We start from the raw sequence: 24,670 nt of genomic DNA, 5'->3' as shown, positions 1-24,670 counted from the left end.
TTTCTTTAAGAGAAACCTTATGGTTATAAAGGAATAGAAATATAATTGGGATTCACAGGACAGAAGCAATATGCTCTTAGGTGATGATTATTAATTTCCTTCCTTCCTTCCTTCCTTCTTTCTTTCTCTCTCCTTCCTTCCTCCCTTTCTTTCTTTCTTTTTTTCTTTTTCTTTCTTTCTTTCTTTCTTTCTTTTTCTTTCTTCTTTCTTTCTTTCTTTTCTTTTCTTTCTTTTCTTTCTTTCGTAGTGGGCTCCATGCCCAGTGTGGAGCCCAGCACAGGGCTTGAACTCATGAACCTTAAATCAAGACCTGAACTGAAATCAAGAGTCAGATGCGTAACTGACTGAACACCCAGGCACCCCTGATTATTAATTTTCTGTATATGTGACTCAAGTTGACTATCATTATGTATTGAGATCTCATTTATGGAATTTGCAAAATACATACTAATATCCTCTTCTAAAAGTTGAGATCAAATATGGCCTATGAACAGTTTCTGTTTAATTATAATATTGAGTTAATGATGCAATTAATATTTATTCAAATTCCTCTTTAATCTCAAGCATCATACATGTCCTTGAACTTTAAATTAAAAAAAGACACTTAAAATATCTGGATATAGAATTGCATTTTCATTTAAAGACATAATTAATTCTTAAAACATTAAGCTAGAGAGATAAAAGAAGAAAAGAGCATTCACAATTGCTCTGAGTTATCTGATAGGGTTTACAGCTTAGTCATTTCTGTTACTGAAAGCATTCATAGACTATTAGATACAGATCGAGTGTTTGGTTATCAAAAACACCCTTGCTTCTTTCATTCTGTGGTGAATCTTCCATTGAGATTGATTTGTGACCTGAGGTGTTTACGATGGCTGTCTGGGGAGTAAGATCTTTTTCATCCTTCTATATATTTTCTAACGGTTCTTTAACGAACACGGGTTATATATATTCTCTCTCCCTAAAGAGAGTGTATATAATAAATATACAAATTCTTGCTACCTATGCCCTGTGCAACCAAAATGTACTGCCTAAAATTGGCAATTGTGGAAATAGGTGATGGGGACATGGGGGTTTTTATGTCTTCTCTCTACTTTTCTGGAAGTTTGGAAATTTCATAATCGAGAGTTTAGAATTATAGTGTCTACTTACACATAGTCCCCTGCCTGGGTTTATACTGAAGAAGTTACAAAATAGGTCCCAATTCTCCAGGAATATACAATTTAGGACATGTAATGCTGATGAGGATTGACATAAAAAAATACACCAAGAAGGGCGCCTAGGTGGCTCCGTGGGTTAAGCTTCTGACTCTTGGTTTCGGCTCACGTTGTGATCTCAGGGTCATGAGATTGAGCCCTGGCTTGGACCCCAAGCTCAGTGGGGAGTCTGCTTAAGATTCTCTCCCTCTGCCCCTCCCCCTGCTCACTCGCGTGTGCTCTCTCTCAAATAAATAAAATCATAAAAAATACACCAAAATAAATACATCATAGAGTAAAACAGTTCATTTCTATAACTCACTCATTTTCTCATAGCTCTCTCTTTTCTCCAGCTTCTACTTTGACCTCTCAAACTTTGACCCCACTCTCTTCCCCATCTGTTATCTGAGAATCAACAAGTCCTGCCTATGTTTCCCCTGCAGCATCTCTTAGGCTCATCACTTACCATGGAGCCACTGACATTTTATGCCCAGATGGCTGCAAAGACATCTGAGTTGTAATTCTTAATCTCTGGTCTCACTTGATTTAAAAATTTATCTTGACTCCTGATGTCAAATTTATCTTCCTAAGAAAGGCTTTGTTGTGTCTCTACTTTAGGAGCAGGAGGCACTCTTCTTGTATTCTTCTGACCCAGCCATTCTGCCCACTAGGCCATTCCTCTTACTAACTCCTCAGAAAACTCAACCATGCATTTTGCTGTCTCCTTGTCTTTGCTCAGTCTTCTGCACCACCTTACACTTCCATAAATCCTATATTTATTTATAATAAAAACATACACAAGTATTTCCTGAATACTTTCAAGACCTATTTCTTCCTCCATAAGTGCCTTATTACGACCATCATTTTACCTTCCTTGGGATTACTTCTGTGTTTTTGAGTGTCATCCAAGCCACAGGACTTTTGTTTGGATAAGTGATCCAGTGGTTCTCAACCCTGCTGCACATTAGAATCACTGAAGGCATTTAAAAAATATCCATCCAAGGCCAATTAAATCAGAATCTCGAGATGAAGCATAGGCATTAGGAAAAAAATTTTTTTTTTACATAAATTATTTATAAAATGTCCCAGGTGATTCTAACAAACAGGAAGTTGAGACTCACTCATCTAAATAATATTAGGTTTCTTAATTTGTACATACTATTCATTCATTTGGTCAAGAGTTATGGGTATCTATTACAGAGGTACAAAACTGGTAGCCCTGACATGGTTTGTTAGGCTTATAGAATGTTTTCAAAAAATTTTAGACTTTAGACAATATTTTAGAATTGGAAGATTCATCATAAACATTGAACTACCTAGCCCCTCTTGAAAACAAAAAAAAGGAAGATCTGGTGAGACTGTGCATGAATTCTTGCAAGGCAACACTTGGCTAGAATGGAATTGCAGTATCCCTTCTAGATGGAGAATGAACTTCTAGTTTGCTACAGTCCTCATCACTCCCTATTGCTCCCTCACAGGGACTGAGTACTAACTACCATTTATTCTATCATTTGCATAGTTGTTAATGTTACTGCTTTAACAGTAGAGAAAATTCTTTGAAGCCTTACCTGATTCCTTTCCCCTAGTGACCCCCTCCACTCCCAATAAGGCTCACTGTTGAGTAAAAAATGTTTCTATGTGTCAAATATCCAGGCATCCAGCCCACTTTATTCATTATGTTATCTGACTGGCCTCCATAGTAATTTGAGTTTGCAGCCCCTGGCCTGCAAACACTGTGGTAAACACTGTGTTAGATGCTAGGGATATAAAAGAATGAGGTACAGTGTTACTTTTGGAGGAAGTCACACTTTATTGGGAAATGCAGACATATTAAAAAGTATTGTAAAAAAAAAAAGAAAAGAAAGGAAAAAAAAGTCAGGGAAAGAAGGGAACAGTGCTTGTCAGAATTAGGAAAGACCGTACAGAAGAGGTAGCATTTGAGTTGGATCTAGAAAAGTGAATTGGGAGTGTTTACAGGCAGAAAGGCAAGCAAGCTGTTTTAGACCAAGAAACAGCAATCCCCAAATATGAACGTGTGAAAGCCCACAGCATGGTCAAAAAATCGCACATGGGGAATGAGAGATGAAACTCTGGAGTAGGTTGGGATAGGGGAGGTTGGTTTTGTGTGAATTCCCAAGGGTTTTTTCATTTTGTCTTCTAAGATAGTGGGAAAGGCATTAAAGATCTTTAATCAAAGAGAGACACGATCACATTTCTATTTCTATTATCAGAAAGATAATTCTGACAGCAATGGGTAGATTAACTGGGAGGCTAAGGTGAGCGATGGTGGGAACCCGATCAATGAAAGCAACAAAAGGATAGAGGAGCAGACAGATTTGAGAGATGTTTCGGAAGTATAACTGGCTGGGCCTGGAAGAGTACAGGAAAAGGAGAGGACTAATCAAGGATGTTTTGATTTGGTATGTAAAAACCCAGAAAATATTTTAGCTGCTAAAGAGAAATTTAAAATGATTTATCACAGACATGAGTCGATATTAGAGTGACTTAATATTTAACTTTAAGCTATAAAGTATCATTGTGGTGTGGGTTTTTTTTTTAAACCCTTTTTTTTGTCTTTCAAATAAATATGCTTATAATTTAGGTGCCTGGTGCATACCTGATTCTGCTGAACTTAGAGGATGACCTCCAAATTTTATTTCAGTTTGGCGGAGTTTTGTCATGTTTAGCAGCTGTGTGACTTGTGGAACATCTGTCGTTAGTTGGCAGCTTCGTGGAATAATGTCTGTAGGTTCATCTGTTGGAAAGGGAATACCATATCCAGCTGAAAATAAAGACAAACATTCATTCCCCAAATATAAGTCATTTTTGCCAAATGGACATATCTTATAATGAAATCGATTAAAGTAAAGCATTTTAGAGTATGACTTTGAATGAGTTACTCAAACTTACGGCCTCAGCTTTCTCATCTGTAAAATGAGCACTATAATTTTACTGCTTACTTTGTAGCACTGTAGGAAAGATTAAATGAGATAAAGTGTATAACATACAGAGCAGGTTCAGAGACTTGTACAATAAATGAGAGCATTCACTGGATAGATTTTGTACTTATTTTTCAATACTAGAAGGTGACTCAAGAAAAGAGCTAGTTAGGTGTGCTCTGATGCAGATTTCTGGGAGTACAGTGGCTCATTTGTAAGAGATCAATGATACAAAGACATAGTTGAATAAGCACCTACAGCCACTATATGAGTAAATTTTTAACTTTTTATTTTGAAATAATTTTAGATCTACAGAAAAGTTACAGAAATAGTAGAGTTCTTAATACCTTTTACTCAGCTTCCCCTAATGTTAACATCTTACCTTTGAATATTTTCAAAGAAAGGTTTATTATAATTAAAATAGTATTTTTATTATTGTAATTCGTATTCCTAATGAAATTTGATATCATTCATATATATTTACATGGATATACAAATTTCCAGTTTAGTAAATTTTGTGTTCATGTTCTTAACCCATTTTGGTATTAGAACATTATGTTCTTATTTATTTGTATGATCTCTCTTATGGCAAACATATTAAGCCTTGTCATACGTCGTAAGCAGGAATTAAATCGGTATTAGTATTCCAAAAAGCAATTCTCCTAAATGTATCAAAAGCCTTAAAAATTTACAAGCCATTTTACTCCATAATTTCACTTTACGAATCTTTTCTCTCTCTTTTTTTTTATTAGAGAGAGAGAGAGCGTGCGTGCACATGCTTGCCAGGTGGGGAGGGGCGGAGGGACAAGGATAGTCTTAAGCAGACTCTGCTATGAGCGTGGAGCCCCAAATGGGACTCAAGGCTTGATCTGATGACCCAGAGATCATGACCTGAGCTGAAACCAAGAGTTGGCTGCTTAACTGACTGCACCACCCAGGTGTCCCTGAGTCTTTTCTAAAGCAAAAAAAAAAAAAAAAAAAAAAAAAAATCAGAAACTCAGATGAAAGATCTATGTAAATAGGTGTTTATAATTTTTGAAAAATAAACAACTTGAATTACCAGTAAAGAGCCACAAGAAATTCTATTTATGAAGATGGCTTAATGATGTGGGAAAGATTCATGATAGGAAGTTAAGTGAAAGTAATATATACAAAACTCTAACTCTACTGTAGAAAATCAATAAATAAAATGTGTGCATGGCAAAAAGACTAAAATGAAATATATTTAAATGTAAAATAACTTTTGATGGTTAGCTTAAGTGTGGGCTTTATTTTCTTCTACATAAAAATGTCTGTGTTTTTAATTTTTATAAGTAAAATTTCTTTTTTTTTTAAAGATTTTATTTATTTATTTGGCAGAGAGAGACACAGCGAGAGAGGGAACACAAGTAGGGAGAGTGGGAGAGGGAGAAGCAAGCTTCCTGCGGAGCAGGGAGCCCCATGCGGGGCTCAATCCCAGGACCCTGGGATCATGACCTGAGCCGAAGGCAGATGCCTAACGACTGAGCCACCCAGGTAAAATTTCTAATTTTAGAATGTAGTGGAAAAAATTTGTGTGTGTGTATATGTGAATATGAGTAGTAACAAAAATTCAACCAATCATCCCTCAAAAAATGTCCTATGTAAGTATAAACTCTAACGACATTTATAAAGGCAAATGATGTTAGGTTTATATGCACCCAAGTCATGGCAGTTTCCTAATTAGACCCTAATGTCCTAATCTTGAAAAGGAAATGAATCATTTAACTAAAAACTTAAATACTCATCAGCAATGTAATGGTTTCTAAGTGTCCTAATGCTCCAGTCATTAAAAATGCAGTAGATTTACAAATCTTAGTTTTCAGGTGTTCTTTGTTTGTTCATTTCTTATTTGTCATCGACATTTAGAAAATCAATATAAAGTAGTTGAGTAGATAAACTCTCAAAATAGAAAACATTTGGAAAAATAAGTAAGCTAACTCCAGATATATACTTGACATATCATTTCAAACTCTTCTGAGGTAGAAAAAGATAATTTCCACTTCAATGCCAATATTGATAAACTAAGATTTTATAATAAAAGAGGCAGAGAATTCTGTAGGCTATAAGACCGTGAAAGAAAATGCTGTATTCTCAATCACATAAAAACAAGTCGTGGAAACTTTAGCTTATAGGGATTGTGTGGTACAGCGACCAGGGTACAGTGCCATATAAAATTGAAATGTATACAAAACAAAACCTGAGTTTCCATCTAACAAGAAATAGCCGAAAATCCCTGGTAACCCCAAATCCAAGGCAGAGACTATGACAAAACTCCAGTCTGAATTTAACAGGATCGTGGTTGACATGCAGATCAGATTTCACAGTAAAAGGATAAATCCCTTCTGTGCCACTTTTCCTTTCTATACATCTACTCTTCCTTTGCACCCACAACTGTCTCACTACTCATTGGGTTATTCATCAAGGGAGACTGTGAACAGTATAAAACCTGCAATAAAAGGAGGAATCAAAGAAAAAAAGATCAGTTTATTATTTTTAAAATAAAGATGAATTGTTAAGCCCATTTAGCAACTACTCACTCTCAAACTTTGTGGAGGAATACATAGAGAGGATCTTTAGTCTCATTTTTGTGAAACCAAACTATGAAAGAGCTTTATGACCTGGTAGTTGGATGTTTTGATAAACCGAAGTGGAAGTTAACTCAGCTCCCCACCACCCACCTCACCAGTAAATACTCCCTTCTCCATATCCAATTACTGGGCCACTTTATTTTATTTTTTACCATTCATGGCTTAATCAAAAAATAAGAATTTCTAGAGCACCTGGGTGCTAAGTCGGTTAAGCGTCTGTCTTCAGCTCAGGTCATGATCCTGGGGTCCTGGGATCCAGCCCTGTGTTGAGCTCCCTGCTCAGCAGGGAGTCTGCTTCTCCCTCTCCCTCTGCCCCTCCACCCCTGCTCCAGCTCTCTCTGTCTCTCACTCACTCTCTCTCAAATAAATAAATAAAATCTTAAAAAAAAAGAGAAAGAATTCTGAATACAGCATGGGTCCTACATAAAAAATAAATAGTGCTAAACTGTGAGTACATAGAGGGCACGGTCTGCCTTCATTCATTCATTTACTCATTTTATCATTCAGCAAATACTTATTGAGCCTCTACTGTGTGCCAGGGAATCTCGTGGTGAGCTAGAGTGACTCTGTCCTGGTCTTCTTGAAGCTTACACCTAATAAAGAATATGAAACAGATTATATTATAAGTAACTATTCAATTATAATTTTATTAAGCGCTCCAAAGGAGAAGTTCAAGGTGTAATGAAAGAGGTTAAGGGTATCAGGGAAAGTCTTTTCTGACAAAGAGACATTTACTTATTTTTTATTTTTAAAAAGATTTTATTTATTCATTTGAGAGAGAGAGAGAGAGCATGAGAGGGAGGGAGGGTCAGAGGGAGAAGTAGATACTGGGACTCCAGGATCATGACCGGAGCCGAAGGCAGTCTCTTAACCAACTGAGCCACCCAGGCGCCTCTAGTAAAGAGACATTTAAACTGAGTCATAAAAGATAAGCAGAAGTTGTCCTGGTGAAATGGATGGGAGGGATCATTCAGGTGGAGGGAACAGAGTATTTGAAGCCTCTGAAGGCAGGACGACTCTGGCGCATTCTAGGAAGTGAAAGAAGACAATTCTGCCACAGGGTTGCCAGTGTGGGAGAGAATAGGGAGAGAATCCCAACGATATATTTAGTACAGCATCTGGTTCAAAGGTGATGCTCAATAAATGGTCATGGCTGAAGGCCCCTTAATAACAGCTGACCTAGATTAAAAGCAGCTGCTAAGTCTTCCACTTTTCTTCTTTGGTTGTTCTTTGCTCAACTATCTCCTGAGAAGTACTCCACACACATTTTATTTGGATATCACATCTTTCTCCCCAGATGGCAAATAACAAATCAAGCTGGTAATCAGATACTAAGGGACCGAGGCCTACCTGCATTGTTCTTCCAGACAAGTTCTATCTTCTGTAAGAGAATGTGTATGGAAACATGAAGACTGCTTGATTAACACTGGAAAATGACACAGTTGAATTTAAGGTGCTTTTGCTAACAAATCTGAAAGAATGCAGTGTTGGCTGGAATGGTCAGCTCAGAATGGCAAAATGGTACATGGAGGAGAAGGCTATGAGAAAACTGAGATTTGCTCATGTAGCATTGAAACACAACCAGGTGGTGGGTTTTTTGCTGTCTTTGCTCCCAGTATGAGTTAGTATATTCGAATGTTTGAGTGACTTTGTAACCCTGTTTGGCTTTCTTTGGCTATAATGCCACCATAAAGTGAACCATTCTTGTAGGTGTTGGATATCTCTGATGAAGATCTTACTAGCTTTAAAAATTAAGTCATTGGGGTGCCTGGGTGGCTCAGTTGGGTAAGTGTCCAACTCGATTTGGGCTCAGGTCATGATCTGAGGGTTATGAGATCAAGTCCAGCTTTGGGCTCTGTACTCAGCAGGGATTTCGCTGGACATTCTCTCTCTCCCTCTGCCCCTCCCCCTGCTTGCGCGCACATGCGCACTCTCTCTCTCAAATAGATAAATCTTAAAAAAAAAATTAAGTCACCAATTTTAATACATACATAAAGCACTTTATGCATTAAAACATCACTTATATTGAACATAATAAAAATAAATAAATAAAAAAACATCACTTATTAGCTGTGCGACTTTGGCATGATAATTTACCTCTCTGTGCCCTTGGTTGTCTTACCTGTAAATCATGGATTAAAAAAATAATACCTTATAGGGTTATTGTGATGATTAAATAAGTTAATGTTTGTAAGGGCCTAAGAACAGTGCCTGGTACATAGAAAGTACTATGAAAATGTTTATTATTAATAATAGACAAATACTTATGTCAATTGTTTCATTATAATGGAAACAAAACCACCATGTCTTAGTATGTGTTTTTTATAATAAAAGGTCTTGATATTTAAACGGGTAAATAAGCCTGAACTACACCAAACACCTGGCTATCCTGAAATGAATCATGCCTTTACTCTTTTTTTTTAAATATTTTATTGAGGAGAAATTCACATTAATATATCAGTAAAAATTAAGCATTTTAAAGTGAACAATTCATTGGCACATAGTACACTCACTGTGTTGTGCAACCACCACCTCTATGTAGTTCCAAAACATTTCCATCATTCCAAAGCAAAATCCCTTATCCATTAGCCAGTTTCTGTCCATTTCCTCCAACTCCCAGTCCCTGGCAACCACAAATCTGCATTCTTTCTTTATGGATTTATGGACATTTCATATAAATGGAATGATGCAATATGTGACTTTTTCTCTGTGTGTATAATACATACCATGTTTTGTTTATCCATTTATCTGTTGATGAACATTTGGGCTGTTTCCACATTTTGGTTATTGTGAATAACACTGCAATGAACATGCATGTACATGTTTCTGTTTTCCATTCTTTTGGGTATATACCAAGGAGTGGCACTGCAGGTTCATATGGTAATTCTGTGTTTTACATTTCAGGAACTGCCAAACTATCTTCCATAGTGGGTGAACCGTTTTGCATTCCCATTAACAATGTACAAGGATTCCAATTTCTCCACACCCTTGCCAACACTTGTTTTCTTTTCTTTTTTTAAAAGACTATTTATTTATTTGACAGGGAGAGACACAGCAAGAGAGGGAACACAAGTAGGGGGAGTGGGAGAAGGAGAAGCAGGCTTCCCGCGGAGCAGGGAGCTCAACGTGGGGCTCAATCCCAGGACCTGAGCTGAAGGCAGATGCCTAATGACTGAGCCATCCAGGTGCCCCCAACACTTGTTTTCTATTTAAAAAAATTATAGCCATCCTAGTGAGTGCGGTGGTATCTCCTTGTGGTTTTGATTTGCATTTCCCTAATGACTAATGCCATTGAGCAATTTTTTATATGTTTGTCAACGATTTGTATATCTTCTTTGGACAAATACTTAACAGTAGTTAAGTCCTTCAACCATTTTTTAATTGGGTTGTGTGTCTTTCTGTTGTCGAGTTGTAAGAGTCCTTTACATATTCCAGATACTGGAAGATATCAGAATATTCCATATATATACTCTCTATATGTAGAATCAGCATATTTATCCTATCAGATATATGATTTGCAAATATTTTCTCCCATTCTGTAGGTTGTCTTTCAATTTCTTAAAAGTGTTCTTTGATACATAAAAGTTTGAAGTTTTAATGTCCAATTTATCTATTTTTAAAATTTTGCTGCTGTGCTTTGGGTCATATCTAGGAATCCATTGCCAAATCTAAGGTCATGAAGATTAAGCTCTACTTTTTTCCTAAGAGTTTTATTTAGCTCTTATATTTAGGTCACTGATCCATTTGAGTTAGTTTTTATATATGGCATGAGGTAGGGGTCCATACTCATTGTTTTGTGTGTGGATATCCAATTGTCCAGAACCATTTGTTGAAGAGTCTCCTCTATCCTCATTGAATGTTCTTGGCACCCCTGTCAAAATTAGATGTATGGATTCATTTCTGGACTCAATTCTATTCCGTTGGTGTATATGTCCATTCTAATTATACCAAACTGTTTGATTACTGCAACTCTTGGATTAAGTTTTGAAATTGGGAAGTGTGAATCCACCAAATTTGTTCTTCTTTTTCAAGATTGTTTTTGGCTATTTTGGTCCCCTTGCAATTCCATACGAATTTGAGGATTAGCTTTTTCATTTCTGCGAAAAAGGCCATTGAAATACTGAGAGATTGCACTGAATCTCTAGATCTCTTTGGGTCATACCAACATCCTAACAACATCAAGTCTTTCAATCCATACATATCACATGTATTTATTTCCATTCACTTAGGTCTTCTCTAACTTCCTTTAGCAATGTTGCATAGTTTTCAGTGAACAAGTTTTTCATCTCCTTGATTAAGTTTATTCCTAGGTATTTATTTATTTGGGATGACATTATAAATGGAATTATTATCCTTAGAATTTTTAGGATATGAGGTTCTAATATAAATAATATTTATAATACTTACTTATAAAATACAATTGATATTTTAATCAGAATAAGTCTGTGTCTTGATATATAGATACTCATAACCCATTTTTGTGGGATCTACTATTGGCTGGGCACCTCTGCTATGCTGAAATCTTAGCTCTTTTTTCTTGCCCTGGGGTGGTTTACTAGGCAAGGGCAATCTGAGTTCAACTCCGCTGCAGGAAGGAGTGGGAATGCAGCCTTAAACTGAAAAGATCTGAATATGATGTGCATCACATGACCTGGAGATAGAGAGGCAGGAAAACACTCAACAGTGCTGATTATTAAAAACACTAAAGCATTCCAGTTATTGAGGAAGGTAAATATGTATACTGTTGAGGAAGGAACAGCCAGAGGCTTGGCCTAGAGTTGCACCTTCTGTGACCTCAGCACAAGATGCCTTATTTCCATGGGTCTTGTTTCCTCTCTGTATAATTAGGACATTGGATTACATGGTCTCTAAGGCCCCTCCCCGCTCCATGAGTCTATTAAGGCAATACATCAGTATTTCTAGTTTTTTTCTGTGGCCTTTGAAGGGATAATTTTCTTCACATTGCTTGACATTCAATAAAGGCTTATGAAGAGAGAGAATGACTGAATGAATAATTGAACAAACAATTAGCCCACTCTTACTTCATTAATTCATCAAACGTGTATGACAGATTACCAGTGCCAGGTCACGTGCTAGAGGTAAAAATATGGAGACTTAACCTATGCCCTCAAGGGACTCTCAGTCTGAAATCATTCTTTTAATTATTCTCTTCTTCTTGCATTTCTGAACACAGAACACATATGTCCAAGTGCTGATATTTTAGAAAGCACTGAACTGGGGTGTCAGGAGACCTGTAAAATTATCACTGGCAGAGCATAAGTCCATACTTAGTGGATAATTGTTTGTTCTTTCCTCTCTTCTCTTGGCTCTCTTGTTTTTCTCTTATCTAACTATCTGTACATATATTGTTTTTTTTTAAAATGCAGAGTGATTTAAGTTATGATTTTTAAAAAATATTTTATTTATTTATTTGACAGAGAGAGACACAGCAAGAGAGGGAACACAAGCAGGGGGAGTGGGAGAGGGAGAAGCAGGCTTCCTGCTGAGCAGGGAGCCCGATGCGAGGCTCCATCCCAGAACCCTGGGATCATGACCTGAGCCGAAGGCAGACGCTTAACGACTGAGCCACCAAGGCGCCCCAAGTTACGATTTTTTTTTAAATGTAGTAATGATTTAAGTTAATCAATAATTCAGTCATGCAAATGCCTAAAAATGCCAGTCCACGTTTCCTCAGGAACCATAAAATTATGTCATAAATTCAACTGAATCAACATGCTTTACTACTTGTCCAGCATCAGCCATTCCTCTGGGCAAGTGAAAAACTGGTTAATTGCTTGTTTTAGGGTCCCAATAATTCACTTTCTATTATATGCCACTGTGTAAACAGAGAACAGCAATGTAATTGGGCAACATTTCCTAGCTTGGGTGAGTTTAAGAGGTTCTAGAGTGAAATGTAGCAGCTTAAATAAACTAAGGGCAACGGGGTACTGAGCTTAAGCAAGCATTTAATACAGTATGTTTAAGTTGAATCTCAGAATGAAATGTAAGAAACAGGTAAAAGAGTTTCCTATGATAAACGTCTCAACCTTATGACTAACAGAACTGTCTTTGCAGAAGAAAATGTCCCTCCCTCTACTTTCAGTATGAAAGACAAAGGGACATCCATTACTTATTGAATACAGACACCCTTAACACAGCCAGTCACCAAATCCTGGCATTCTTATTCCATGATGTTATCTTCTGTCTCTCTCTTTCTTTAAATTTCCCCTCCCTTCCATCCTCCCAAGAAAGGCAGAACACTGACTGTAGTAATTAGGAATATAAACTTGAGTCCTATTACCAGGGTTCAAAACCTGCCTCTACTACTTAACAATTGTGTGACACTGGACACATTATCTGACTTCTCTGTGCCTAAGTTTCCTTATCTGTAAAATGGGGATAATAACAAACACTTTATAGAGTTTGTATGAGCATTAAATTAAGTTCATATATATATAAAGTGTTTAGAACACCTACTGCTTCTATTAGCACCATCATCATTGTTATCACTTCTGCTGCCAACCTCCTTGACCAGGGACACTCAATTTGCCCCATACTGTGTTATCCTTTGTCCCCTTTTATCAAATTGTCTTGAAAATGAACTTTTGCAGTGTTTATTTTTCTGCTGTCTAAAATTACACAGAGAACTCTGAGGATAGGAAACTTGCTCTACCTCTTTATGTCAAAGTATGCGGCCTAGTAATAAAATATTATATTAAATTACACCTCCCACCTCTGCCATGTACCATACTGAACTTTCTGTTCCTTGACTGCATCAGATCTATTCATGATGCCATGCCTTTATACATACACACTCTTTCCTTTTCCTGAAATGCCTTCCTTTCTTGTCTACTTCCATTACCTGAAAAATTATTTCATTAGTTGAGAAATTGTTATTTTTCCTTCAGGATATAGTTTGGAAAATTTATATTTTTAGGTGAGTACAGACCAAACACTGCTCTATGGACAGATACTGACCCATTAAGTCATTTTCACTGGTCTGCAGTGACAATGTCAGCCTTTATTCTGAAATTAACACCTTCCTAATATGTGTGTGTGTTTAAATGTCTTCTCAATTAATTAAATGATTACAATAATTGTAGTTTTTTTTGTTTGTCTGTCTGTTTTAATGCCCTGATTTGGTGAATTTAAAAATTGGCAACCTTATGTTAGTCAAGTTTTTTGTAACTTGGTAGGTCTGTGACATCCAAGTGCCTCTCCAAGTGGCTCTATCAAGTGAGAGTTAAGTGCTCCAACTCTCCTCCCAGTGCTTGTTAAGCCCATTAGGGAAGTTTCCTCCAGGTATAACAATCAATATGTACATGTATATTTTCCTGAGAGATCCCAAGCTCCTTGAAGCATAGGCTGTCATTCCAGTGCCTGATTATAGGAGGCAGAGAAATGGTAGCATCTACACCATGAATTATAGTTTATGTCTTTTCACATATATATTTATAGTTTATTGGATCTTAAAAACAACCTTATAATAACTAATGAGGAAATAATGCTCAGAGATGTTCAGAACTCACACAAAGCACAAAGTTGGTACGTGATCACAGCAATAGACTGTGGGACCATTAATCTGTGTCTTTAGTCTCTACAATATCAATTTAACTTCTTCAATATGTTCTCAGTTTATACACTTCATGCCTTCAGTGGTAATGTAATAGTATTTTACTTTAACTCATTTTACTGATGCAGAAATTGAAGCATAGAGACAGGGTGAGCACTTGTGCAAGGTTAAATGGAAGCTAAATGAAGAATATGGGGTTAAATTCCACAGCACCTGAACCACACCGTGCTTCCTCAAGTCTACTCAGAACATTTTAGGCAATCTGAGATGCCACATTCATAAGCCTTTTTTTCAGGCCTTCTAAAAGAAATCATGCCAATGTTTGTTCTTGGAATTTTATTGATTATCATTCACTTTAAAAAAATTAATTATAAATCAAAATATATGTATATTGTTCAAAAATACAAATGGTACTGTAATTATGAGAAAAAGTCATCATTCACTAACCTCACACATCCCCTAGTCCTACAGTGCAGAGGCAACTATTCTCAAGCCTTTCAGCAATAGCCTCTAAATCTTCTGGTACTTCTGTGTTTATAAATAGTAGCCTTATATTGACATTTCTGCCCTTGTGCTTTAGATAATATTTCTGACTTCCTATTTTGGAAAAAATATGGAACCACAAAAGACCTGAATAGCCCAAGCAATCCTAAAAAAGAAAAGCAAAGCAGGAGTATCACAATTCTGGACTTCAAGCTATATTAATGTAGTCATCAAGACATTATGGCACTGACACAAAAACAGACACATAGATCAATGGAACAGAATAGAGAACCCAGAAATGGACCCACAACTATATGGTCAACTACTCTTCAACAGAGCAGAAAAGAATATCCAATGGAAAAAAGACAGTCTCTTCAACAAATGGTGTTGGGAAAACTGGACAGCAACATGTGGAAGAATGAAACTGGACCACTTTCTTACACCATTCCCCAAAATAGTCTCAAAGTGGATGAAAGACCTAAATGTGAGACAGGAATCCATCAAAATCCTAGACGAGAACACAGGCAGCAACCTCTGTGACCTTAGCCATAGCAACTTCTTACTAGACACGTTGCCAGAGGCAAGGAAAACAAAAGCAAAAATGAACTATTGGGACTTCATCAAGATAGAAAGTGTCTGCAGAGTGAAGGAAACAATCAACAAACCAAAAGGCATGCCTACAGAATGGGAGAAGATATTTGCAAATGATATATCTGATAAAGGGTTAGTATCCAAAGTCTGTAAAGAACTTATCAAACTCAACACCCCCAAACCAAATAATCCCATTAAGAAAGGTCAGAAGACATGAATAAACATTTTTCCAAAGAAGACATCCAGATGGCTAACAGAAATATGAAACAATGCTCAACATCACTCATTATCAGGGAAATACAAATCAAAACCATGATGAGATACCACCTCACACCTGTCAGAATGGATAAAATTAACAACACAGGAAACAAGAGATGTTGGTGAGGATGTGGAGAAAGGGGAACCCTCTTACACTGTTAGTGGGAATGCAAACAGGTGTAGCCACTCTGGAAAACAGTACAGAGGTTCCTCAAAAAGTTAAAAATAGAACTACCCTACAATTCAGCAATTACACTACTAGGTATTTACCCAACGGACACAAAAATACAGACTTGAAGGGGTGCATTCACCCCAATGTTTATAACAACATTATTAACAATAACCAAACTATGACTATATTACTGTAGTCATCAAGAGCCATAAAAAAGAATGAAATTTTGCCATCTGCAGTGATGTGGATGAAACTAGAGTGTATCATGCTAAGTGAAATAAGTCAGAGAAAGACAAATACAATATGATTTCACTCATATGTGGAATTTAGGAAACAAAACAGATGAACATGTGGAAAGAAAAAAGAAAGAGAAGGAAAGAGGGGGAGGCAAACCATAAGAGACTCCTAACGATAGAGAACAAACTGAGGGTTGATGGAAAGAGGTGGGTGGGGGATGGGCTAAATGGGTGTTGGGTATTAAGGAATGCACTTGTTATGATGAGCACGGGGTGTTATACATAAGGGGTGAGTCACTAAATTCTACTCATGAGACCAATATTATACTATATGTTAACTAACTAGAATTTAAATAAATATTTGGAAGAGAAAAATAATTGACTGGATGGGTATAGAATTCTAAGTTGAAAATCATTTTTCCTCAGACTTTTGAAGTTATAGTTTTAAGGTCTTCTACCATCTAATGTTGTTGTGTGAAGTCAGACATCATTATTCGCATTCCTACTCCTTTGTATGCAACTTGAATTTTAAAAAAATTCTGGAAGCTTAAGTAATCTTTTCTCTTTCTCCCTCCTATTCTTAAATTATACAATGGTGGTTCTTTTTTTCTTTTCATTTTCTTTTTCATTTTCTGCTTCTTTTTCTGTTTTTGATGAGCTGCATCAATATGAAAAAACCTGGCCTTTAATTCTGGGAAATTTTCCTTTTTTTTTTTTTTTAAAGATTTTATTTATTTATTTGACAGAGAGAGACACAGCGAGAGAAGGAACACAAGCAAGGGGAGTGAAAGAGGGAGAAGCAGGCCTCCTGCTGAGCAGGGAGCCCGATGTGGGACTCGATCACAGGACCCTGGTATCATGACTTGAGCCGAAGGCAGACGCTTAATGACTGAGCCACCCAGGCGCCCCTTGGGAAATCTTCCTATATATCATCCTTCCTGCTTTCTCTAGCCTCTCATCTTAGAATCCTATTACTCTGCTGGTGGTCCTCTTGAACTAACTTCTAATATTCTTAACATTTTGATCCAATTTTCAGTCTTTTGGGTTTCTTTTAAACATTTTTTTTTTTTTTGATTCTAAGTCTCTGGGGAAAGACAATACAATACAGAGTCTCAAAATAGCTGTATAGTTTCTGAGTCAAAATGTCCAGTGATATGAAACTTATTCACTCAAAACTTATTAGACAAGTCAGGATACAAGGACAAGAGAAAAACAGACAATAAAAACAGACCCACAGGAGAGACAGATATTGGAATTGTGAGCCAAGGCTTTTAAAATAACTTTGATTAATATATTTGAGAAATTAGATAATGAGATAGAGAATTTCAGCTGAGGAATGGAAACTATGAAAAAGAATTTAATGGAAATTCTAGAATCAAAAAATATAATAACTGAAATTAAGAATGCTAAAATATGTGTTCATTAGCTCCTTGATAAATATCCAAAGAAAGCCCACCTAGATGCTCCAAGAGAAATGTAGAATGATTCCAGCAGTAATATTCAAAATTGCCTAAAATAGAGAAATAAACTGTGGGGCATTCACACAATGGCATACTGTACAGTAATTAAATAAACAATATAGATGAATCTCACAAACACAGTTTTTGTTAAAGAATGTATATATGAAAGAATATGTACCATATGATTTTATTTAAATAAACTTCAAAAATAGGTAAAATTAATTTGTAGTGTTAGAAGTCAGGAGAGAGTTACCTCTCTAAGAAGAGAGAGGGTCATAATTGGGAGGAGATTTAAGTAAGGTTTCTGAGATGTTTTTAATGTTCTATTTCTTGATCTGGGTGGTGGTTACAGAAACGTTTTCATATTTGTGTTAATTCCTAAAGCTGCACACCTATGATTTGTAAATGTTTCTAAATTACATAAAAAACTTATAATAAACTTTAGCAAAATGCTTATTGAAATACAGCCAAGAACAAATTATTTCTATTTTATAGATGCAGTATGTTTTCTTAACTGAGAAAACATATACGTATTCCTTACTTTATCTATTTCTTTCTTGCTGTTAGTTTTGGTGTCTATCTACCATGTACCCAATGTATCTGAGTTGAGAAGTTCTCTGGTTCAGTTTCTCCAGAGAATAAATATCCTGTTGTCTGCTTATTTGTAGTTGGAAGGGGGATCTGGGATCCTATAGCAACCCATATAGAATTTCTACTAAACTCCTTGTTTTTAGCCACACCTCTTCTCCTGCCTTTGGCAGTATCTAGGGCTGCCAATTCTTGAGTCCCTCTGAGGTTCTATGTTATGAATCTCATTGGCAAACCTCTCTGTAAACCCAATAGTTTCAGCTTTCTCTGCTCTTCTAAGTTAGTTGTCACTCCTCAATCTTACAAAATTTATGAACACACTTTGCCTATTGTTTTCTACTCTCCCATCCTATTCATCCTGGTGGATTTATTACTATTTTTATTCCTATAATTTTAGTGGGACTTGAGGAAGGATCAGAAATAAAAACTTGCATTTAATATGCCATATTTTGATTTACTTTTTTCCTTACATTTATTTAAAAATACTAATCAGGTTATGATTCACCTCCTATGATCTGATACAGAATGCACATATATTTCTATAAATTTTGAGGTTTCTTATTAGCTGGGTGATATTTTTTTTTAAATGAAGGCTTTCACTTTCTTGTATAGCCTTTAAATGGTACATAAGATGAGTGGCTGCACTTCCTGGCTTGTGATCTCTCTGGGGAGCTGTTAATGCACTGCTGTGTATTATTATCAAATGAAATTTATAGGCACAGTGTCCTATTCCACAGAGTGAACCAAGGATTTCTCAGACACTCATCCAGACAGAGCATAAGTCTGAAGTCTACTTTATACAAACTTCTAAGAAATCACCTTTGCCATCTTATGTGCTGCCCTGTTTCCTGGGCTTCTAGAAAAATTGATTTTGTTAAAAATAATCCCAGACAAAAATCAAAAGGAAGCATCAGTATTCTCTCAACACTTTCAGTTGTTTAAGACTATCTTAGCAGGAGAATTTGTGCCATCTTATAAATTCTAGATGGTTCAGTTATCTGCAGAGTGTATTTATTAATCATATAATGAATAATGTGTATATTTCCTATCTTTCTAGGACCAACTAATTTTTCTATTTTAACATGATCATTAGAATATTAATATATAAATATAATTCCTCTCAAATGACTTCATGAAATGTACACAGAGTAATGAGATAGTATATACTGGACAATGGCAGAGCTTTTTGAATGTTGACATCTTTTTTTTAAAAAAGATTTTATTGAGAGGAAGGAAAGATGGCGAAGAAGTAGGGGACCCTATTTCAACCGGTCCCTGGAATTGAGCGGGATATCTACCAGACCACTCTGAGTACCCATGAATCCAACCTGAGATGTAAGAAGATCTGGATCTCTACAAGGAGAATATCGCAGGTGGTTGGTTTTGAGGTATGAAGCGGGGAGCCCTGATTCTGCGGGCAGATATCGGAGGATAAACTGCAGTGGGAGAGTGCCTGGCCGTGGGGATCCTACACCGCCAGTGAGCGACAGCCTCGCTCGCTGCGGACGGGACACAGACTCGCAGACTGGTAGCAGGGGGGAAAGGATTTTAGGGCAGCCCCCGGGGCAGAAACCTGGAGTGGCGGGGTCCTGTGGGTGAACTGGGAGCAGCTGGCAGTTTTAGAAGCACAAAGGGCAGAGATGTGCCCCGACCTGGAGGCAGGACTGGGGGCGATGCAGAGGGGTGCACAACCCAGGACACTGCAGTTTACAGCAGCACGGACAGAAACGGAGACAGTGTGGCCTGGAGAGCTCACTGAAGAACAGACTGCGGTGTCTCTGCTCTGAGGCAGAGGCTTGGAAACGGTCTCTTCTGCTCTGACTCACAGAAGAGATGCAGAAAGCCGCCAGGGAAAGCTGCCAGAGAACAAAAGCCCCCAAAACTGATTCCCACTGAGCCCATCCCCTGCCACAGGGGGGCAGGGCAACTCCACCCAAACAGGGTTGCCTGAGTAACAGTGCGGCAGGCCCCTCCCCCAGAAGGCAGGCTGGGAAAACGAGAGGCCAGCAACCCTAAGGTCCCAAGAAAACAGGTGCATCTTGCTTGGGTTCTGGTCAATAATTTGGACTCTATACATTCCCTCAAACACCCATCAACAGAATGACTAGGAGGAGGAACCCCCAAAATAGAAAAGACTCAGAGATTATGACTTATGCTGCAGATTTACAAATGGATGCAGATATAATCAAGATGTCGGAAAACGAATTCAGGCTAGCAATTGTGAAGACAATGGCTAGAATGGAGAAATCAATTAATGACAACATAGAGTCTCTAAGGGCAGAAATGAAAGGTGAATTGGCAGAATTTAAAAATGCTATCGATGAGCTCCAATCCAATCTAGATAATCTAACAATTAGGGTAAGTGAGGCAGAAGAACGAATAAGCGACCTGGAAGACAATATAATAGATAAAAAGGGAAAAGAGGAGGCCAGGGAAAAACAACTCAGAATCCATGAAAATAGAATCAGAGAAATAAGTGACACCATGAAGCGTTCCAATGTCAGAATAATTGGAATCCCGGAGGGAGTGGAGAGAGAGAGAGGACTAGAAGATGTATTTGAGCAAATCGTAGCTGAGAACTTCCCTAATCTGGCAAATGAAACAAACATTCTCGTCCTAGAGGCAGAGAGGACCCCTCCCAAGATCAAGGAAAACAGGCCAACACCCTGGCATGTAATAGTAAAACTTGCAAATCTTAGAACCAAGGAAACCATCTTAAGGGCAGCTAGGGGGAAGAGAGTCCTTACGTACAGAGGGAGGAACATCAGAATAACGTCATACCTATTCACAGAGACCTGGCAAGCCAGAAAGGCCTGGCAAGACATATTCAGGGTACTAAATGAGAAGAACATGCAGCCAAGAATACTTTATCCGGCAAGGCTGTCATTTAGAATGGATGGAGAGATAGAGAGTTTCCACGACCGGCAGAAACTGAAAGAATATGTGACCACTAAGCCAGGCCTGCAAGAAATATTAAGGGGGGTTCTATAAAAGGAGAAAGACCCCAAGAGTGATATACAACAGAAATTTATAGGGACAATCTATAAAAACAACGTCTTCACAGGCAACATGATGACAATTAATTCATATCTTTCAATAATCACTCTCAACCTGAATGGCCTAACTGCTCCCATAAAATGGCACAGGGTTGCAGATTGGATAAAAAGACAGGACCCATCCATATGCTGCCTACAAGAGACTCATTTTGAACCTAAAGAGACATCCAGACTGAAAGTGAAGGGATGGAGATCCATCTTCCATGCCAGCGGACCTCAAGAGAAAGCTGGGGTACCAATTCTTGTATCAGACAAATTAGATTTTAAACTAAAGTCTGTAATAAGAGACACAGAAGGACACTATATCATTCTTAAAGGGTCTATCCAACAAGTAGGTATAACAATTGTAAATATCTATGCCCCCAACATGGGAGCAGCCATCTACATAAGACAACTGTTAACCAAAATAAAGAGTCATATTGATAACAATACGTTAATTGTAGGAGACCTCAATACTCCACTCTCAGCAATGGACAGATCATCTAAGCAGAAAATCAACAAGGAAACAAGAGCTTTGAATGATACATTGGACCACATGGACCTCATAGATATTTACAGAACATTCCACCCTAAAACAACAGAATACTCATTCTTCTCGAGCGCACATGGAACTTTCTCCAGAATAGACCACATACTGGTCACAAATCAGGTCTCAACCGATACCAAAAGATTGAGATTATTCCCTGCATATTCTCAGACCACAATGCTCTAAAACTGGAACTCAATCACAAGAAAAAATTTGGCATAAATTCAAACACTTGGAAGCTAAAGACCACTCTGCTCAGTAATGCTTGGGTCAACCAGGAAATCAAAGAAGAACTTAAACAATTCATGGAAATCAATGAGAACAAAAACACATCAGTCCAAAACCTATGGGATACTGCAAAGGCGGTCCTAAGGGGGAAATACCTAGCCATCCAAGCCTCACTCAAAAAGTAGAAAAATCCCGAATTCACCAACTAACTCTACACCTTAAAGAACTAGAGAAAAAGCAACAAAGGATGCCTAAGCCATGCATTAGAAGAGAAATAATTAAAATTAGAGCAGAAATCAATGAATTAGAAACCAGAAACACAGTAGATCAGATCAACGAAACTAGAAGTTGGTTCTTTGAAAGAATTAATAAGATCGATAAACCACTGGCCAAACTTATCCAAAAGAAAAGAGAAAGGACCCAAATTAATAAAATTATGAATGAAAGGGAGAGATCACGACTAACACCAAGGAAATAGAAACAATTATTAGAAATTATTATCAACAAGTATATGCCAATAAAATGAGCAATCTGGATGAAATGGAGGCCTTCCTGGAAACCTATAAGCTGCCAAGACTGAAACAGGAAGAAATTGACAACCTGAATAGGCCAATAACCAGTAACGAGATTGAAGCAGTGATCAAAAACCTCTCAAAAAACAAGAGTCCAGTGCCTGATGGATTACCTGGGGAATTCTACCGAACATTCAAAGAAGAAATAATACCTATTCTACTGAAGCTGTTTCAAAAATAGAAACAGAAGGAAAACTTCCAAACTCATTCTATGAGGCCAGCATTACGTTAACCCCCCAACCAGGCAAAGACCCCATAAAAAGGGAGAATTTCAGACTGATATCCCTGATGAATATGGATTCCAAAATCCTCAACAAAATCCTAGCTAACAGGATCCAACAATACATTAAAAGGATCATCCACCACGACCAAGTGGGATTTATCCCTGGGATGCAAGGGTGGTTCAACATTCGCAAATCCATCCATGTGATAGAACATATTAATAAGAGGAGGGAGGGGGCGCCTGGATGGTTCAGTCGTTAAGCATCTGCCTTCAGCTCAGGTCATGATCCCAGGTTCCTGGGATCGAGCCCTGCATCGGGCTCCCTGCTTGGCGGGAGGCCTGCTTCTTCCTCTCCCACTCCCCCTGCTTGTGTTCCCTCTCTCGCTGTGTCTCTCTCTGTCAAATAAATAAATAAAACCTTTAAAAAAATATACGAGGAGGGAGAAGAACCATATGGTCCTCTCAATTGATGCAGAAAAAGCATTCGACAAAATACAACATCCTTTCCTGATTAAAACTCTTCAGAGTATAGGGATAGAGGGAACATTCCTCAAGTTCATAAAATCCATCTATGAAAAACCCACAGCGAACATCATCCTCAATGGGGAAAAGCTGAGAGCCTTTCCCTTAAGATCAGGAACATGTCAAGGATGCCCACTCTTGCCACCATTCTTCAACATAGTACTAGAAGTCCTAGCAACAGCAATCAGACAACAAAAGGAAATAAAAGGTATTCAATTCGGCAAAGAAGAAGTCAAACTCTGTCTTTTCGCAAATGACATGATACTCTATGTGGAAAACCCAAAAGACTCCACCCCCAAATTACTAGAACTCATCCAGCAATTCAGTAATGTGGCAGGATACAAAATCAATGCACAGAAATCAGTTGCTTTCTTATACACTTAACGCAACTGTAGAAAGAGAAATTAGAGAAACGATTCCATTTACTATAGCACCAAAACCCGTAAGATACCTTGGAATAAACTTAACCAAAGAGGTAAAGGATCTATACTCTAGGAACTACAGAACACTCATGAAAGAAATTGAAGACACAAAACAATGGAAAAATATTCCATGCTCATGGATCGGAAGAATAAACATTGTTAAAATGTCTATGCTACCCAGAGCAATCTATACCTTCAATGCCATCCCGATCAAAATTCCAATGACATTTTTCAAAGTGCTGGAACAAACGATCCTAAAATTTGTATGGAATCAGAAAAGACCCTGAATCGCCAAGGAAATGTTGAGAAAGAAAAACAAAGCTGGGGGCATCACGTTGCCTGATTTCAAGCTATATTACAAAGCTGTGATCACCAAGACAGCATGGTACTGGCACAAAAACAGACATGGAACAGAATGGAACAGAATAGAGAACCCAGATATGGACCCTCAACTCTATGGTCAAATAATCTTTGACAAAGCAGGAAAGAACATGCAATGGAAAAAAGACAGTCTCTTCAATAAATGGTGCCGGGAAAATTGGACAGCCACATGCAGAAGAATGAAACTCGACCATTCTCTAACACCATTCACAAAGATAAACTCAAAGTGGATGAAAGACCTCAATGTGAGACAGGAATCCATCAAAATCCTAGAGGAGAACATAAGCAGTAACCTCTTTGACATCACCCACAGCAACTTCTTTCAAGATACATCTCCAAAAGCTAGTGAAACAAAAGCAAAAATGAACTTTTGGGACTTCATCAAGATAAAAAGCTTCTGCACAGCAAAGGAAACAGTCAACAAAACAAAGAGGCAACCCACAGAATGGGAGAAGATATTTGCAAATGACACTGCAGATAAAGGGCTGGTATCCAAGATCTATAAAGAACTTCTCAAACTCAATACCCAAAAAACAAATAATCAAGTCAAAAAGTGGGCAGAAGATATGAAAAGACACTTCTCTGAAGAAGACATACAAATGGCTAACAGACACATGAAAAAATGTTCATCATCA

The 24,670-nt window shown here is 37.6% G+C and overlaps 1 protein-coding gene across 2 annotated transcripts in view; it reads right to left on the bottom strand.

The window, feature by feature from the left end:
* Positions 1 to 24,670, bottom strand: part of CFAP20DC (CFAP20 domain containing) — a 267,426-nt gene that overhangs the window by 121,998 nt on the left and 120,758 nt on the right. Inside the window, exon 7 of one of the 2 annotated variants that reach the window (XM_021695068.1) lies at positions 3,814 to 3,978. The exons of the other annotated variant lie outside the window; for it this stretch is intronic. Within the exon in view, the coding sequence (XP_021550743.1) occupies positions 3,814 to 3,978 (165 nt within the window). The remainder of the gene's footprint in view (positions 1 to 3,813; positions 3,979 to 24,670) is intronic. 2 annotated transcript variants of the gene reach the window in all.

Source organism: Neomonachus schauinslandi, chromosome 1, assembly GCF_002201575.2.
Source record: "Neomonachus schauinslandi chromosome 1, ASM220157v2, whole genome shotgun sequence".
Lineage (NCBI taxonomy): Eukaryota > Metazoa > Chordata > Mammalia > Carnivora > Phocidae > Neomonachus > Neomonachus schauinslandi.
The sequence above is the reverse complement of the archived record's forward strand: the minus strand, read 5'-3'. Positions and strand labels throughout refer to the sequence as shown.